Source organism: Rhipicephalus sanguineus, chromosome 1 (genome assembly GCF_013339695.2).
Source record: "Rhipicephalus sanguineus isolate Rsan-2018 chromosome 1, BIME_Rsan_1.4, whole genome shotgun sequence".
Lineage (NCBI taxonomy): Eukaryota > Metazoa > Arthropoda > Arachnida > Ixodida > Ixodidae > Rhipicephalus > Rhipicephalus sanguineus.
The window spans coordinates 90,749,555-90,766,731 of NC_051176.1; the positions used below are offsets into that span (position 1 = coordinate 90,749,555).

The 17,177-nt window shown below is 50.3% G+C and overlaps 1 protein-coding gene across 4 annotated transcripts in view; it reads left to right on the forward strand.

Moving 5' to 3' along the window:
- Positions 1 to 1,716: 1,716 nt before the first annotated feature.
- The window catches only part of LOC119393871 (protein pangolin, isoforms A/H/I/S), a 229,497-nt gene continuing 214,036 nt past the window's right edge, over positions 1,717 to 17,177 (forward strand). Inside the window, exons 1-2 of one of the 4 annotated variants that reach the window (XM_037661072.2) lie at positions 1,721 to 2,028; positions 2,173 to 2,260. In XM_037661072.2, coding sequence (XP_037517000.1) covers positions 1,891 to 2,028; positions 2,173 to 2,260 — 226 coding nt within the window. In that variant the 5' untranslated portion in view covers positions 1,721 to 1,890. Of the gene's footprint in view, positions 2,261 to 17,177 lie in introns of all 4 variants that reach the window. The other 3 variants (XM_037661080.2, XM_037661056.2, XM_037661065.2) reach the window with 3 other exon arrangements.

The following is a 17,177-nucleotide window of genomic DNA, read 5'->3' on the forward strand; positions in this document are numbered from 1 at the left end:
AAAGAGGAAAGAAGATAGGAAAGTAAAGAAAAAAATTCACGAAGACTTGGACAAAAATAGGTAAAAAACACACATACACAAAAAAGAAACGTCTATAAACGGGTGGCCAGATCTATTTGGTCCATAAAGGACAGCAGAGCTCAGTAGTATATATGATTATGAAACACGGCGTAGTGGGAGACTCCAGATTAATTTTAACCACCTGGGGTTCTTGAACGTGTACCGAAATCTATGTACACGGGCGTTTATGCATTTCGACCCGATCAAAACCGCTGTGGTTGAGATCTGAGAACCGAACCCGTGGCCGCGTGCTTCCCAGCGCAGCGGCCTGCCGTAAAACCACCGGGGCTGAAGAGCTTCCCTTCACCTAAACAAAAGTCGGATTAAATATTGAATTTCACTGTTTCCTTAAAAACCTAGAGTTTTCTAATGTTTGGTTGTAATGGAGTTTGATGATATCCTTGAAAGCTATAACGGTTTCGGCAGGGCGACGCCGGCTGACTTCTGGAAAATGGGGAGCTAACGAAACATCGTGTATTATACCGATTACTCGTTTTCCTGCTTATCGTGCACCTTCGCTCGCGAAGATCAGAAGAGCTCACTGGCATGGTCTTGTGGGGTATGCAACGTGCCAAAGAGCACCGCGAGTCAACGAAAGGCGTAAAATTTGGCATCCGCCCACGAAACTGTCGCCGTTCATCCTCAAGAGAGGGCGGCACTGCAGCGACGCGCCGCTTCGCGCGTACGATGTACTGAGCGTGGGAAGTTCTGGTAAGGTACAGTTCATCTGGTCACTAAAAACGTCCATATCAAAGGCTTATCCGGTGGGGGCAGCCCTAATTATTTCGTTTGTACCGAGAGGCATACCCACCACGTAGAGTACGTAGTTTTGTAGTTTTGCAGCACTAGACTAGGGTTTCAGCGGCGTTAAAGAGCAAGATTAATCTTATTGTCAATGAAAAGAAAAAAATCGTGCAGTGAGAAAAAAGAAAGTGCAAATGATAGATGCAAGAAGACAGCTGGCGTAAGTAAGTGTAGCACATCAAGACAAGGTACTTTATGTCACGGCTCTCTCTGCTTTTCAGCTTGTGCACCCTATGTGCAGGTTACAGGGACGTCATGTGCAACCAGCGTCGAATGCACAGCATGACGACGGTCATGGAGTCTTCAAGACGCTTCCATAACGCACCTAAAGCATCTTCTCTCTTTAAGGTAAAGTGATGGCATTGTGTGGGCGTCTTCATACGACCGTCTGCGGCCCGTACGATCGCTGACCACGTCCTAACGCGCGTTAATGCGGCCGGTGAAAGTAGCCAGGCCTGAGGCGCGTGAGCGGCATCGCGGCAGTGAGGCGGAGACACCACCTCCGGCCGTCGCCGCACCATCTCGTTAGCGTTTTCACGGGCTTCGCGGGCGAGGAGGGCGAGATCGGCCGTCGCGCGGTCACGCTAGTCACGCTGCTCCGGAATGTTTACCCTTTTGGCGCGCCTCCTCACCCGGCGCGGACAAAGGCGCCCTCACCGAAGCGGCGCAGCACTAACACGTGTTGTTGTTTATTTTGCCGAAGCCGCCAGGCGTGCGAAGAGCGGCGCCCCTGCGGAATTTCGGCGGCAGTGGCGCCGGTGGCGCTTCGGTCGCTCTACGCGTCCGGTTTCCGAATCTCCCCGACGGCGCCCGCGCTTCGTCATTGGCTGCAGCCGCTGGACCTCGCGGTGCACGTGCTCTCTGATTTGTCCCGGCTGCAAGTAGCGCGAGCGGAGCGGATCGACGATGTCGCGTTGTTGTGGCGGTGGCGACGAGCGCTGCCGTTGAAGGCGGGTCTGCTACGCGTGTTCGCGCGGCGGCCGTGTCTGTGTGCGTGTGCGGTGCGGTGGCGTGTGTGCGGGCACGATGCCGCATGGCAGCGGCGGAGACGACTTGGCCTCCTCGGACGAGATCAAAGTGTTCAAAGATGAAGGCGAAGAGGAGAAGCGCTCCTCGGAGAACTTGACGGACCTCAAGTCCAGCCTGGTAACTGAAGGCGAGGAGGTAAGTGCCGCCGTCGCCGCTGCCAGGACCTCGGCTTGCCTCGCCGCGTCGTGCCACGCTGACTTTGGAGTATCTCGGCTGCAGCAAGATGCCTCGACCGCGAGGGGCCTGACGCCGACCTCGGGTTTGTGCCGGTTTTTGCAGGAGAAGATAGTGGGCCTACCCGGGCAAGCGACCTCCGGCTACGCTTCGCCGAAGCCCACGCGGTCCGACGCCTTCGGTTCGCTATTCGGTGAGTGATAGGCCGACTAATCCACTGTTTCAACAGCGCTGCCGCTCACCTAGCGCTGGAGCGTCGGGTGCTTTATAAATACGCTGTCGTCGCCCTCTCATTTCATGCACGTCCAGCGCGCATTACGTGAGAATGCGACGACGCGCGCATGCCATTTGTTGTGTTGCGTGCTGACAGTGAATATGGATTGTGTTGAGCCATGGCACGCATATTTGCATCTTGTTTCTTTTTTTTTTTTTTCAAGCACTGAATTTCGTGAAATACTGTGTATAGTTATCCAGCTGCGACGCTCCCCTAAAACTACCGCATTGCATTACACGGTAGGATGTGCTTACTTAAAACAAATTATCAGCTATAGTTCACATATTGGCGCTCATTCTAGTCACTTTTCTGTGGAATTTGTAGGGAATGACCAGTAAATGTGCGGGTCGCCGAGCAGAGCACTATCTTTTGGCCCGATTACTTTCACAAACTGATCTTTCATTTCCATTCGTCGGCCGCAGTCGTACGGCTTTGCTTCATAAAGCTACACTTCAGCTCAATTGCTGTTCTGTTGTACTCTTTGTGGTGTTCTGTTGTACTCTTTGTGGTGAGTTGAGAACGTCTGGCTAAAATGGAGCTGTGTTGTTAGGGGGTCGGCAAATCGCCGTGCTACGGAAAATGTGTCCATTGAAACTAACATACACGGGCAATTCGATGTTGTTGGCTAGCTACAATAGCGTTCATTTTTCTGCCCCAGTTAGCGTAAATTCGAAAGTTTTGTGGGCGTTCCGCGAATACTGTTTCTTTTATTCAGAATTTATTCTAGAGCTTCCTAGTGCTACTGTTTCTCTTGTCACTGGTGCGTCGCGGTTGGGCCCCCTTTTTTGCTGATTGTAAAACGTGATGAGGGCGGCTGTAAGCGCGACGTTTGGTCTTCGTTCGAGCGCTGACAAAAGGCAGAGCGGGAAACCCAGATAAGGCCTGATAAGCCGACTGGTGAAGGCTCGGGGGGGACTGGAAGCAAGGGAGGGGGTGCGGCCCTGTCTTGAACGTGCGCCCGTAGGGGCAGCCGAGAACGAAGGGGAGTGGTGGTGCGGGGAGGGGGGGTTGTGAGCCCTCTGTCGGAATGCGGTTTCTGTCTCCTGCGGCTGGTGCTAGTGACGTGCGTGCTCGTCGCTATCTTTGCTTGGTGTTTTCTATTTCTGTTAGCCGACTGAAACAGTAGGGAACAGTCCCTTGGCGTCGTCCTTCTCTGCCCGGTCCGCATTCGAAGGAGGCGTTACTAGCGTTTTCACGTAGTGGATGTCGCCAGTGTGAAAAAAGAAAGCCCCGGCTGTAGCGCTCCGACAGAGTTTCAAATGCGAAGCCTTTGACACTTTGAGCGTTTCTATCTATCTATCTATCTATCTATCTATCTATCTATCTATCTATCTATCTATCTATCTATCTATCTATCTATCTATCTATCCAGCCGCCTACGTCTGGGTGATCTCATGATCGCCTCCTTAACTTGTTGTAGACCAAATTTGGCATGGGAGGGTAAGAGGATTTGACGAATATCACTGTCGGGTCGTGACATGAATGACGTGAAAATCCTGTCGTGTACGTCGTCAAACCCTTTCCTCCAGACACGTGTAGCACATACCCGTTTACCACGGGCCGCGGTGTACGGGTATGCACCACAGGTGATTGACAGTGTATATATACCCAGGAACGGCGAGAACAGACATTGGTAATTTAAATGCGAGAGCGTTAAGAAAAACCCGACATCGGCAGCGTTGACCCGACGAATGGAAATAATAAAAGTTGGGATCTCAGCAGGAATCGAACCCAAGCATTCTGCGTGGCAATCAGGCATTCTACCACAGAGCCACGCCAGGTCTATAAACTGGTTCGGAAAAACAACCTATGCAGGCGTAATGTCGGTGCGGTAATGTAGTTGTGGTTGTGGTGCTGGCTATCTAATTTTACAAGAAAGCAATAAACACTATATATGTACTCCTACGATACAGGCGTCATATCAGATTAACATCTGTGGTTACAATGTTGGCTCCGCTTTCATAGAAGTCGAATAAACACTACGTTTGTATACCTATGATTCAGCAAGCTATGTTGAAGCATTGCTCGACCCCGGAGGAATACATTAACGAAAGTTACGTATGATATTCACGTCATCGCACCGTAAAGTGCACTTCTTTTCGATAATACTCACGTCCGTGCCCTAATGTGAGTACTGACGTTACGGCAGACCATAAGTTACCCATTAAACGCCAGTGTAGTCGACGTGCCTGATAAGGCCACGATGTGCACCCGACTACTACGCTTACAAAAACACGTCGATCCACCTCGTAACGCTTGGCTCTAAGCCATCAAATACAGCATAGAAGTACTCGCTCACTGCTTCGCACGCGTGGGATCGGCCGATTTTTTTTCGGACTGTGTATAGCTTTCGGAGATCCTGCAGGGCAACATCTGTGGAAGAGTCAAACTTCTATTACAAGAGGATCAGTTTTAAAGAGCCCCTACTCATAAATAAAGCAGTTACTAACAATCGCTTTGGCATTCTGTGTAATTACGTTAATCTGATTTTCGTGGCCTCGTTACTGCTTTTGACCTGCTCCATATGACCATGGAGCAAGATCGCGAGCCGTGGAGCTGTGATTCCTGCAAGGTGCTTCGGGTAGATACCAAAAAGACGCCGCGGAAATGCACACAGCGTTCAGCACTTCTCGCGATGACTTGCGATGCTATGACCGGTACTGTTTGTAGTAAATAAGGCGTCCGAACGAGCGTCAAAACGAAACATCATACCACACACTCCATTCTGGCAAGTAGCGCTTTCGCCAAGGCTGCTGCTGCGCATAGTCGAATGGCGGCGTCTGACAGATTGCGGTATAGAGCGGGGGTGTTTGAATACGTGAACGGCGGTTAAATCTTCGAATCTTATCTCAGTCTTTCGCAGGGAGCGGGAGACGCGCATCCGCGGCAAAGTGGAAAAGTGATTTGGCCGTGGGGGGAATGTATTTTCCTGATGCGCATGCTCTGTTGCGCGGTTGTGGGTGCAACACGGCGTAGGCAGAAAACGGAGGGCAGGGTTCAACCTCCTACCCTTGGCTTTATTTAAATGGATGGGATGGATATTGCTACTGGCCATCTCTTTACAGGGTGGCGTTACGACTGACGCCAGAACGCTATTCTGGTTTGAGCTTTCTACTGGCGTTGCCTTTTATTTATCATCATCGCGCTCGAAAACCACAATTCTTGACTATTGAGAAGCGGTGGTTGATACGACTACAATAGCAGGTGCGGTGCGACTACCGCATGTGTTGTCTGTCCGTCTGTTCTTTGCGCTTTACCAGCAACAGTGTGTAATACCACGGTCGCTGGATGCGTGTGCTGTGTTTTGACTCTCGCTGATGCCTTTCTAAACCGTTCTAAAACTCGTCGTTGGCCCTTTTCAGTTAAGTGGTAGCGGCTTCGCAGGACAAACGTCGATAATCTCTTTCGTCCGGGAATCGGATGCATGAATTGTGTGTCAATTCTGAGGTGCGAACAGTGCGTGTCAGCACTGCTCACTCTTGCACCGATACCGATGAACTTGCTCTTTGGCTTTTTGCTTTGACGTTTTTGGAATTATATATTAGGCATATGGATCAAGTTGATCATTCACAGTGCTTCTGTTCTGTTTTACTTTTTCGTGACCACATTTCGCACCATTGTAATTATGGACTGAGACATATCCTGTGGACAATGTACGTTCATGCCATACCTCAGTATTTTTCGGCATTTTTTATTCACTGCTTAATTAACGAAGCATAATAAATATCGTGGTTTTTAATAATGCGGTAATTTCTACAACGACATACTTAAAACGCTCATGGCAACCACCTTCTCAGCTGTGCGGCAGTGTTTCAGTCTAGTCACTGAGGCTGTTTTCTATCGGCTGTTGACTGGAGTGATAGAAAAAGACAAATTGCGAATCACTTTCGGATACGGTATTCCGAGTCCTTCGTCAATACCGATGTTACAACCGTTCTGCGTAGCTCACAGGCGTCTCTTCGTGTCCGATACACGTCTTTCCTTTGCTTTGAACAATCCTGCAGGAAAGGAACGTGTGCGGCCTGTAGCATATAGACCGTTTTCACGGAGAGGAGGAGCGTAGCCTCGAACCGGTGTATTTTCACCGCTTTCTCTCTCTCCACCTCGGCCGACCGCTGCCGCTGGTGTGTGCGGATTCCCGAGTTTTGCACTGCGTGGTGCGTGAGATGTCAGCGTGTTTCCATTTATCCACGCGCTGAAGCAATTGTGCAGCCGCAAATCGAAATGTCGGACGAGAACAAGTCGACAAGCTACCACTGCGCTGTGTTTGGCTGCGGCAACAACAACGGAAGCCTGAAAGACTGGCAGCCAAGGCATGCGAAGTGCACAATGCTTTTAAATGTCCTCGCTTCTCTCAGGTCGCACGCCTTCTTCTCCCGCAAATAGTATATTATATGTGGTGTCTTCACTTATGGCCACATTTTCAAGTCATCACACCAGCTTGTGATTGCGCTTGCGTGCTGCTACACTTTATCATCTGCACCAAAGAAAACCAATGTCAAGGCTGACGATTAATACACAAAATGTTTGCCCAAGAGTTGTCCGCTCATAACATCAACCTCTCTGATTTCTATGCTACAGCACATGATTTACAATGCCTGCGGCTAGAAAATGTTCCATCTTTGTGCGTGCAATTTCGAGGTTATCGAATTAGCACTTTCTAATCTACATGACAGAAAGGCCCGCATGACATGTGTGCTTTGGCGCAGGTACGCGTCTTGAACGTTTCGTCGAGAGCACGTTCTCTCTCGACTTGACAATTTTGTGACGATAACTAAGGTAGCGTTTATGACAACCGCACCTTTTTTTTTTTTTTTCTCGCGACAACCTGGGTGTCGTGAATAATCGGCCCACGTTCGTTAAAGCCAGGTCGTTACTTGGACACGTGCGCTCGTCGTAATGCTTCTCAAATACTCGCCAGAAAACAAACTGACAATAATGTTACCAAAAGCGGGCGCCCTTTCGGCGTATCGCTAGTGGCGGCGGCTCGCGCCGAAGCGAACTTACGCCATGTCATGCTTCCAGATGTGCAACAGGCTTATTTTCATTTTATCATCGTGTTGTTTCTACGCCGAATTTTCAGCTCACCCGTCGTACATCTGTTTCTTATCCCGTGCAACGATCACAGGCCACAAGCTTTTAACTACGACGGCGACACGAATGAACACAGGCATCGGTGTTTGTGCTCCTGTCGTTCCATGAACATTGTATTGCGACGTGCTAAGCGGAACCAAATGACCTGTTAGGGATTAGAGTTACGTTTAACTTGCACAATCACGGCACGGAAACCCGAGAGTCATCTCAAACACTAATGCGCGCACCTAGCGCGCAGCCGGACAATGTGTTCGCTCGTCTCCATTTACGTTTCTCCGATTACTTCGAGAGTTGTCCTAAATGTTAACGCTCTCTTATAGCGCATATTTCAAGAACCACACCGAGGTCAGCTGTAACAAAACATACAAAGCATTTGCCAATTTACAGATGCTGCTTAAGAACTGTATTGGCATTCTTCTCATCGTCGGCGCTGCTGCGGGAACGTCTCGTGGGCCGCCGCTGCTTGCTGTTTCAGCCATTTTGAAGCTGACGGCTAAGCGATTGTTTACCAGCGCCTTTAAACTCGCGAAGCGTTGCTCTGTTTTGCCCGTGTACCGCGAAGAACAGCAATACCTTGTGAACTGAGCGTATACACGCTGCATAAACCGCCGCCGAACCCCACACACCGGAAGGGCGGCGAAACATCACAGACGCTAGACGGCGCTGCGGCGGTGGCGAGCTTTAAAAATGGCAGCCTCCTTGTGAAATTGGTGTATATACCAGGCCCGTAGCCAGGAAATTTTTTCGGGGGGGGGGGTGGCACTTGCTGAAAGGCTTGAGTATTTGAGAAAAACGCCTATTTTCATTATTTTCGGTAAAACCCCATGTATCATAAAAATTTCGGGGGGGGGGGGGGGGGGGGGGGGGGGGGGCTGGCTACGGGCCTGGCATATACGTAATCCTTTTGCAGAGTATATAAGGAGAAAGTAGTAAGGTACGAATGGGTTTGAGAGGGAAGTCATCTCAGAACAACAAATTAATTGTAACGTGTTTATTTTTCCGTTCCAAGGCGCCGCAATAAAAATATCGGTTTCGCGATTATATAGCCATGCAGATGATGGCTATCTATACTTACTATTCAAGCAGTTCATTTGACGGGTTCTCGGCGGCAATAATGACTGTGACCAAGTTTGAAAACATCGTTCAATCTTGGGTCGGTATTTTGTAGTGATGCCTTATGCCTTAGTCTGACTCGCAGCAGTCGAGACCGACACTGCTCACGACTGGCTGGGCCTTGATAACGTGGGCGCACCGTCGCTCTGGCCATGCTCGAAAAAGCGTTAGCATCGGAAAAGGCATTGATACAAAATACCGGCCTTGACCGACATAGGCTTCTAGTTAAATAGTGGTGGAGGGAGGCTATCTTCAGAGCGGTTAAGTCTGTAGAAAACCGAGGGTGCGTGATGTCCCAATGTCTTTACGACTAAGCCATTTACTTGGATCTAGACTGGCGTTTTAGCTTAAGCGTTACGTTTGGACGTTAACTCGCCGGGAAGCGTCGCTGATCAACGGCATTGCGTCTGACGCCGTCAGCGGCACTTGGCGGCGTGGCAGTCTCCTGCGAGTTCTTTTCTTACCGCATTTACTCGTATAAGGCGTGCTCTTTTGAGTTTTATAATGGTTGCGGTGGGCCTTGCAAGTGGCAGGCTGCAGTCGCCGATGAGCAAACGGATGAGACCAGCGCCTGGTATAATCGTCCCAGGTCTTTCGTCGGGGAGGAGTGTACCGGCTGCGCACGTTGGCATGCTTGTCGCAGATACGATGGCGCGGACAGAGCCGGGCCGGAGACGCGCGCACGCCGAATGCGAACCATGCGAGCCTCGTGGTGAAGCCATTTCGATGCGTGTTGCTCGTCCGCTCCGCAGCAGTCGAGACCGACACCCGGACCCGCGGATCCCCTGGCTCTCTCTTACACTTAGGGCAGCCTTATCGTATACGTAGTTCTCCCTGCTCTCAAGCGTGTGCAAGGCCCATAAAGCGAGAGTTTGAAGGAGTTGCTATGCGATCCCTTCCGTGTTTTGTTTGAGATGCATTCTTTCGGCGGGATATATGTTATGTTTCAATGTTGTCAATTATGTTTCGGCACGCCGAAAGCGTGCCGAAACATAATTTAAATGCAACATGTGCAGCGTTTTTTCTTTCGTGTGTAAATTTCTATTGCACTGATTCTATTGCTGGTTCTCGTATACGTGGAATTTTTGCTCTCTCGAGGTCAGTCGGTCTACTACACAGTCCAGGCAGGTTAATGTGACCACCTGCCAAAAGCCAGAATAACCACCTTTCGCGGAGCGAACTGCTGTGAGACAGCCGGAAGGGTCCAGGCTGTCTCGCAGCAGGACTGTCTCCGCTGTCTCGCAGCGCGCCAGCCTGGACCCTTCCGGCAATGGTTGCAGGGTGTTTTCTTTCAGAGGTTTCACGCCGTATACGCCAACGTCTGTCTATCTGTCCGATGGAGCATAACGTGATTCATCGGAAAGCGCCACCTGTCGCCACTCAGTGGACGTCCAGTTGCGGTACTGGCGTGCAGATTCCAGCCTTCGTCGCCGATGAACAGCAGTCAGCATAGGTGCATGAACCAGGCGTCTGCTGTGGAGGCCCAGACGCAGCTATGTTCGCTGAACAGTAGTTTGGGAGACCCTGTTGGTAGCCCCTTGGTTCATCTGGGCGGTCAGTTGCTTAACGGCAGCATGCCTATTCGCCCGAACGCATCTCCGCAGCCGTCGTTGACCTCTGTCATCTATGGCCCGTGGTGCACCACATTTGCCACGTCGATGGTTTTGGACAGTCCCATTTTGCCACGCACGGTACACTTTTACCACGGCGGCACGCGAATAGTTCACAAACTCAGCCGTTTCGGAAATGCTCCCACCCTTGGCCCGAAAGCCAATGATCATGCCCTTTTGGACGTCGGATAAACCGCTCTGTTTCTGCATTACATCAACGATTGCAATGTTTTCCGAAGCCCTCACACACTTTTTATATACGCTCAACTGCACTGTGCTGCCACCTGCCTTCTGTGATTGGTTATTAAACGTCGACGTCGAAAGTACGTGGTGGTCGCATTAATGTGACTGGACTATGCAGTTGATCTGGTCCTTTCTATTTCGTTCAGCGTGTTTAGTCGTTCCCGCTGACAGACTGCAACGCCTCATATACTGCACTTGATAACATAAGGCGTAATGAACCTTAAATAAGCCTAACACTTAAGATCCGTTTTGGGCTCGTCACTCAATACACAGCCACTTTCCTTCCGGGAGAATGGAGAAAGGGCACCTTAGGGAAGGCCCCATTATTTATTGACTCAACTTGTACGCCTTCATTACGCCCACATTTCCCGACCTTGGCTTCAGAATCTCGAAACAGTGGCAGCACAGCGTCGAGGAAAGCACGGTGAGGTCCGGGCAAACTGCTTCGTAAATCCGAAAGTCCCGCAGATGCCGCAGGCCCAGGACGCCAGCCCCCCCCCCCCTCCCCCCGAATTCCAAAGGTAACTGCGCAGTGCTTATGTGGTGCGGACACCTTGCACGAACTCTGCAGCTATTTCGCTCTACAGTGATACTTTACGATACTCTTTTTAACGCTTGCACTGTTTCATTTCGTCCGTCACTGTGGTGTAGCGGTTATGGTGCTCGGCCGCTGACCCGAAAGTCGCGGTTTCGATCCCGGCCGAGTTTGGAGGGAGGCGAATTGCCAGAGGCCCGTGTAGTGTGCGATGTCAGTGAGATGCTATAAATCCATAGCCCTGCACTACGGCGTGCCGCATATTCATATCATGGTTTTGGCACGTAAAACGCCACACGTATCTATTTCATTTATATCTCATTCAAAATTTGCGGACGTTTTATTTACCCTCCGTATAGGCACTGTCTCGGTTTCACACCCATGTCGGCATGACGATCCGTTCAGTACATACGTTCTCGAGTAGTTTCGTCACCCCCGTGTGGAAGCGTTGGCGACATGGCTGGCCAGCATCCTAAATGATGGGGCGCCGCGGCGGTTATCGCTCATCCGAATCATCGCGCCGCCCAGCCCTGCCGGGATAGGAGCGCGCGCTTCGGGGCAGGCCCGTCTGTACAAAGTTCAGCAGGCGCCCTCCCGTCTGCCAGAGCGCTCGTTCAGGGTCGTCTTTCGAGATCGGACAAGGTAGTGATTAAGCCGGTCATCCTGTGACTGACGATGAGAATTCGCCCGAGCCCCTAATTGTGGATGCTAATGACCAGTGTCCCCCCAAGTGGCCAATTTTACGGCAGTGTGTGTGCCAACACTGAAGCAGGCGCGCGTTCTGCGCGGCTGTTTTATTTGTCGTTCGTGCCATCAACTCGTAAATTTTGACGTCCGACGTGCAAGGGGGGGGGGAGGGGGAGGACATTCCTCGGGAACCCCGTGCGTGGCCTGTCGTCGAGCGCCAAGCCGATTCCGGCGCCCACGTTTGACGCTCGTTGCGCAGCAGCGCTGCACCTGTGTGGCCTCTCGAGTACACAGAGAGCACGTCGGGCGCGTGCCCACGGTTCGGCCCCACGATTTGTTTGCTCATTTCTCTCGTTCATCACTTCGGTGTGACGCGACTTGCAGTCGTCCCTTGCTTCACCACGATCTCATGTTTCGTGCCAGCGATGCGTATTCGCGAGCATCGATTATTCTTTTTTCAATCGAAGCTCGTTATGACTCAGATTTCGGTGGCGGCGTCGTACGCTAAAAACCCGGCGAGCGTACAAAAATGCGGCCTGCCGGTCGCATGCGTATTTTTCAGCCGTTTCTGATATCGCAATCTGATCTCTTTATCGAGGTCACTTGTCACTTGACGTTTCCACACTTCAGTGTTGCCTAGATATGAACGCACGAACCTCGTTGATGCCTGTAGCTACTGAACTGTAGCGCTGCTAAGCACCGGGGTGAAAGTCCTATTCCCGTTTCGGAGGAAGGGAAAAGGTTAGGTCGGAGCATTGCGCAATGCGATAGAAACAAAGGGTAGTAGACCAGGCACCACACCCCCATTTTCCCGATAGAGGAACGGCTCCTGAATTTTGTTTTATTACACTTATGTTACACTGCTCTGGCGTCGCGCAGGTTTGGTGGCTCTCGGTGTGCACTAGTGTAGCGCGATCGAGGCGGAGTCGCTTTAGAGCGCACTATCAGGAGCAACCCCTCCTGATACGCGGCTGCCTGTTTAGGGGGGTCGCTCCTCTTAATGAGATTCCCGCCATGTCAGCTGAGTGGACGGAGGGCGCCCGATGCGTGGCCAGGTTCGTTGCCCCCTGTCTGGCGCGCGTCGCTCTCGCGGCGGCCCCAAACATGGGCCATGTTTCGCCACAAAACGAGCCTGTCACTCCGGTGCGCCGGCTTCCCGTCGCGTGTCTCGCGAGCGAACAAGCGCCGGCGGCGAAAACATCGCGGCGAAGCCCGGCGGCGCCTGCGCGTTTTTCACGCTAATGGGCCCCTTTCACCGGCGGGGAAAGGTCTGCCACCTGTCGCATCTCGGAGGCGCTCCTCGGCGCATCAACCCAGAGGTTGATCAGGCGCTGCACTTTTTGCTCTCAGTGCACCCTGCAAAACGAGTGCTTCCCAAATTTGCTAGTGGTCGTCGCGAGCGCCGTTGGTATTATCCAGGCCCTTCGCTCCCCATCTCCCTTGTTTTTCTGCCGATTGTCGCTGCTTTTGCATCATTTGCGTGCTTAATGAATTGGGTGTGACGTCCTGCGTGGCCCGTGCTGTGGTGCGAATACTATGCTGGTTTGACGCGTTCTGGGTTTTAAAGTCGTGGATCGTGTCTTAATTACTCGAAACACAATGCGCGTGGATGGGTTGCTCGTTTTGACTAAATATTCGTGCCAGAACGTGGAGTGTTCACAGCTTTGAGAAAATCCAGATGAAAATGTTAATGGTCTTGTCTGTCGCCGCGTTCGCCGTAACGTGTATGTATACGTCCGTACTGCATTGCCACTTGCATCTTTCCTGCGTCTCTCGTGACGCTATAAGCATAATGTGCAGTATGTTTTATGTCCGAGAACGGCTTTCGGAAAGAGAAAAATAGAAGCTCGGTACATGACACGACGGGGGACATGCACGGAATCGTCCGTTGTGAGGTCGCGCCGTTTCACTTAATTACTGCGGCGTGTGCGCGACAGTAATCCGAGTCGCTCGCAAGTTGGGCGCACAACGCGTGGCGTTCAATCTGCGCTCGTGAAGGGGTGGTCGCTGTTCTCCTTCTGCGCCTGTTCGGCGTCGCGGTCGCATTCGGAATGCGCTCTCATTAAGCCGTCCGGGCCTACAATGACCACGCTGATTAGCTGCAGCTGCGTTCGCTTGCCCGGTCAGCAGCGCGCGCTCAGTGTCGTTGCTGGCGGTTCTAAAAGGCGAGCCCGCCCCGTTGTCGGTAATATCGCCCGTGTAGACAACTCTCGAGGACCGCGGGATTCGAAAGCGCTCATGTAGGCGTTTCCTTGGAACCGGTGCAGTGATTTTTAGGGGTGTGCGAATATTCGAAAATTTCGAATAAAGATTCGAATAGCGTTCTATTCGATTCGGTACTCGAATCGAATAGTGCATATTAGAAATACCGAATATGTATAGAATGTTTTTCGAATAATAAATAGCGATTAAAAAAAAAAAAAGCTCAAAGGAACGAAACGTTGGAATAGAGAGGGGTTTCTTGTTGTAATCATCGAATTACCAAGGTGCATACAGCCCAATTTTTTCTGTACTATGGACGCTATATTGATTACAGGATGAAAGCGTTTCCGCTTAGAACTCCAGTGGCGCCGAAGCGACAGAGTCATCAATCCACTGTCTTCATCATGACGTTCATGATGATGTTGACTCATGAATTTTATTTTCGGTTTTATTTAAAAGCTGCTGACAAAGTGCCACCTTGAATACTATAGCATAACTATAGTCACTCCAACCTGCAGTTACAAAACATTTCCAAGGCTCTAGTTGCTGCTGTATACGAGCTTGCCTCAGTTTAAAAAATGTTTTTTTTTTCGTTGGTTGAAAGTAATCGTGATGTTCCGTTGTTAAAGCTAATGAATATTTATTTCAAATAAAACGTCGTGTAATTCTTCGGATGTTTGGAAAATGGGTACGGGTTGGGCTGCTTTGAAAATTCTGGTCTTACTATTCGAAAACTATTCGAGTGGTGTTCGATTCGGTTTTAAAAGTCACTACTCGCACGCCCCTAGTGATTTTACAATATTGACGCGTGAGCAGACCAGAGGTAAGAAGCCCTTGGATCGCGCGATGTCGTTGAAGAAACATCGCTGTACCCCTTGAAACGGCGAACGTGCTGGATTCATCTACACGTTCAATTCACTGTACGCAACGGCTTAGAAATATTGAATACCGGGCGAGTGAATCGCCTCCGTCCCTTGTTTCCTGCGCTTATAGAGCCGGTAATTTTGGGAACGGACAGCGCCTGTGCGAAGGCACGACCGCTGTATGCTTTTATAGCCAATATAGGCTCCTCGTGAGAAACAACGGAGTACGCGAGGCGTTTTCACAACCGATGACTCGGCGAGGGTGGGAATGTCTGTTATTTCTACAATTTGGACTGCTGCGGGTTCATTCGGTAAAGCTGTGCCATGCCTTTGGCGACACCGTAGGGACGGATGCGTGGCAAATTTCGCCACACGCAGTTCTAGACGTGCCCCAAATCGCGGTGCACGCTCGTGCCTGCCTGTCGGGACACATCGAATCGCTAGCCGCGGCCGGCAATCGCCGCCACGCACTGTGTGTGTGTGTGTGTGTGTGTGTGTGTGTGTGTGTGTGTGTGTGTGTGTGTGTGTGTGTGTGTGTGTGTGTGTGTGTGTGTGTGTGTGTGTGTGTGTGTGTGTGTGTGTGGTTTTTATTCGAGACACTGCCCCTAGGCATACAGTTAACACTCATTGTATGGTTGATAAACCTTGCTTTGCCGTGTGTGTGCAGCTTAAATTTCCTTCAACAGAAAAAGAAATCATGGATGGTTTCTATGAGCGGCCCTTCTCTAACCGGGCTGCGATCCTTTTTTGGCCTAATGACTTGACTATACCTGACTTCATAGCTTAACTTTCGGTGTTTTACGTCTGAGTAATTTTGGTACATACGCTGTTTGGTTTTTGCTACTCCTCCGTCACCAATCCTCCAACCGGCTTTTACTGATCTCGCTCCACTGACATGTCATATTTTACGTGGTATCCCTAAAATCCAGGTCTTCACGTAGGCTAGTGCCCAGACTTACGCGCTAGTGGATGGACACTTTCCATTAAAGTGGTTTCCCTAGCTTTCACACAGCAAGTACATGCCTCTTCTTTACTATATCTCTATTGAGTGCGCATTGAAGCAATCTGACCTCGCTTCGAACAGTATAAAGCGCTTACCATTGAATTATCACACAAGGCTTGCTTTTTGATTTCGTCTTCACCCTTTCAATAGTTAACTCAAAGTTCTCCGCATCTGACTTTGCGCTTAAAGGGACACTAAAGAGAAACAATGAATTGGTTTAGATTGATAAAGTGTGCTCGGAGAACTCTTGTGTAGTTTATTTCACCACCATAGGTTTATTATTAGAGGAGAAAACCAAGTTCAAAGTTTTATTTTTAAATTTCGCGCCGAACTTTGTAATTCGTGACGTAAAAGACTTCCAAGAGCATTTAACGTATTTTGGCGCCACTGGCTCGACGAAATTTCCACAAACTCGTTATGTCAAGTCTCTGGCCCCATCAGAGGACAATGTACTTCGATTTAACCGATTAGGAACTACGTAGGCCCAAGCAGGCGCCGTCAAAAATATGTGACGTCACGGCAAATGGTGCGGGAATTCCAAGGTGGCGTCGCCACCTGTATTTTCTTTTTGCGCGTTTTCTCGCTTATTAAGCGTCTTCGCGCAGAAAGCGTGGTGTTTTTGGTATTTTGGAAGACTACTTTACTAATGCGAGAAAAATCGTTTTGCTCTTTAGTGTCCCTTTAACGTTCCTTGTTGCCAGGTCGCTTGCACTGCCGTCAACATACTTGCTGGTTTCTCCCTTGTCGGTCAACGCTCGTGTACAAATACGCGATCACTTCCTCTGTCCATCGTCGTTCGATAATAACAAGGCCGCCTTGCATATGCACACCGATGGATCGGTCTCAGCCGCCAATTCATAGGCACTGTTGTCGTTCTTGCCTGCCAAGTCACTCTATTTCAGTGCCCTACAGGACGGCAGCAGAACTTGCCGCTTTGCTGCAGCTATTATTTACACCTGATGATGTGATGGTTCTGTGGAATTGGCTGTGGAATGGTATGATTGTTCGTGGAACCATCACACAATTCCACCGACGTCGAAGCACCTGGTGCCTATCGTTGCCACAATTCGCTCTGTTTAATTCTGACAGCATTTCGCTTTCCCCTTGCTGTCGGGACTTCTTCCTGTTGTTCCATATATCTGTTCCCTTTGTTTGCCCATATATTTTTCATTTTAAAGAAACTGTCATTTGTTACGGAGGAGATGGGGCACAGAGACCCCTTATTAACCTTTCACGAGATCGTCTCACACTATAGAGAGGAACGCAGGCGCTTGCCGCCTCCACACCCAAAACTATGTAGATCTCAAGCGATCACGCTTAGGATGCTTCAGACGAGGTCATATCCCTCGCTAGGTTTCCTAAGCCGGGTTAATACAGATATTAATGCACAGTGCCCGGATTGCGGAGAGTCGTTTAGCACTCTAGCACAAATGCTCTGGCCGTGTCCTGCGTTACGGGATACATCACATACGAGCGAACAGGACTG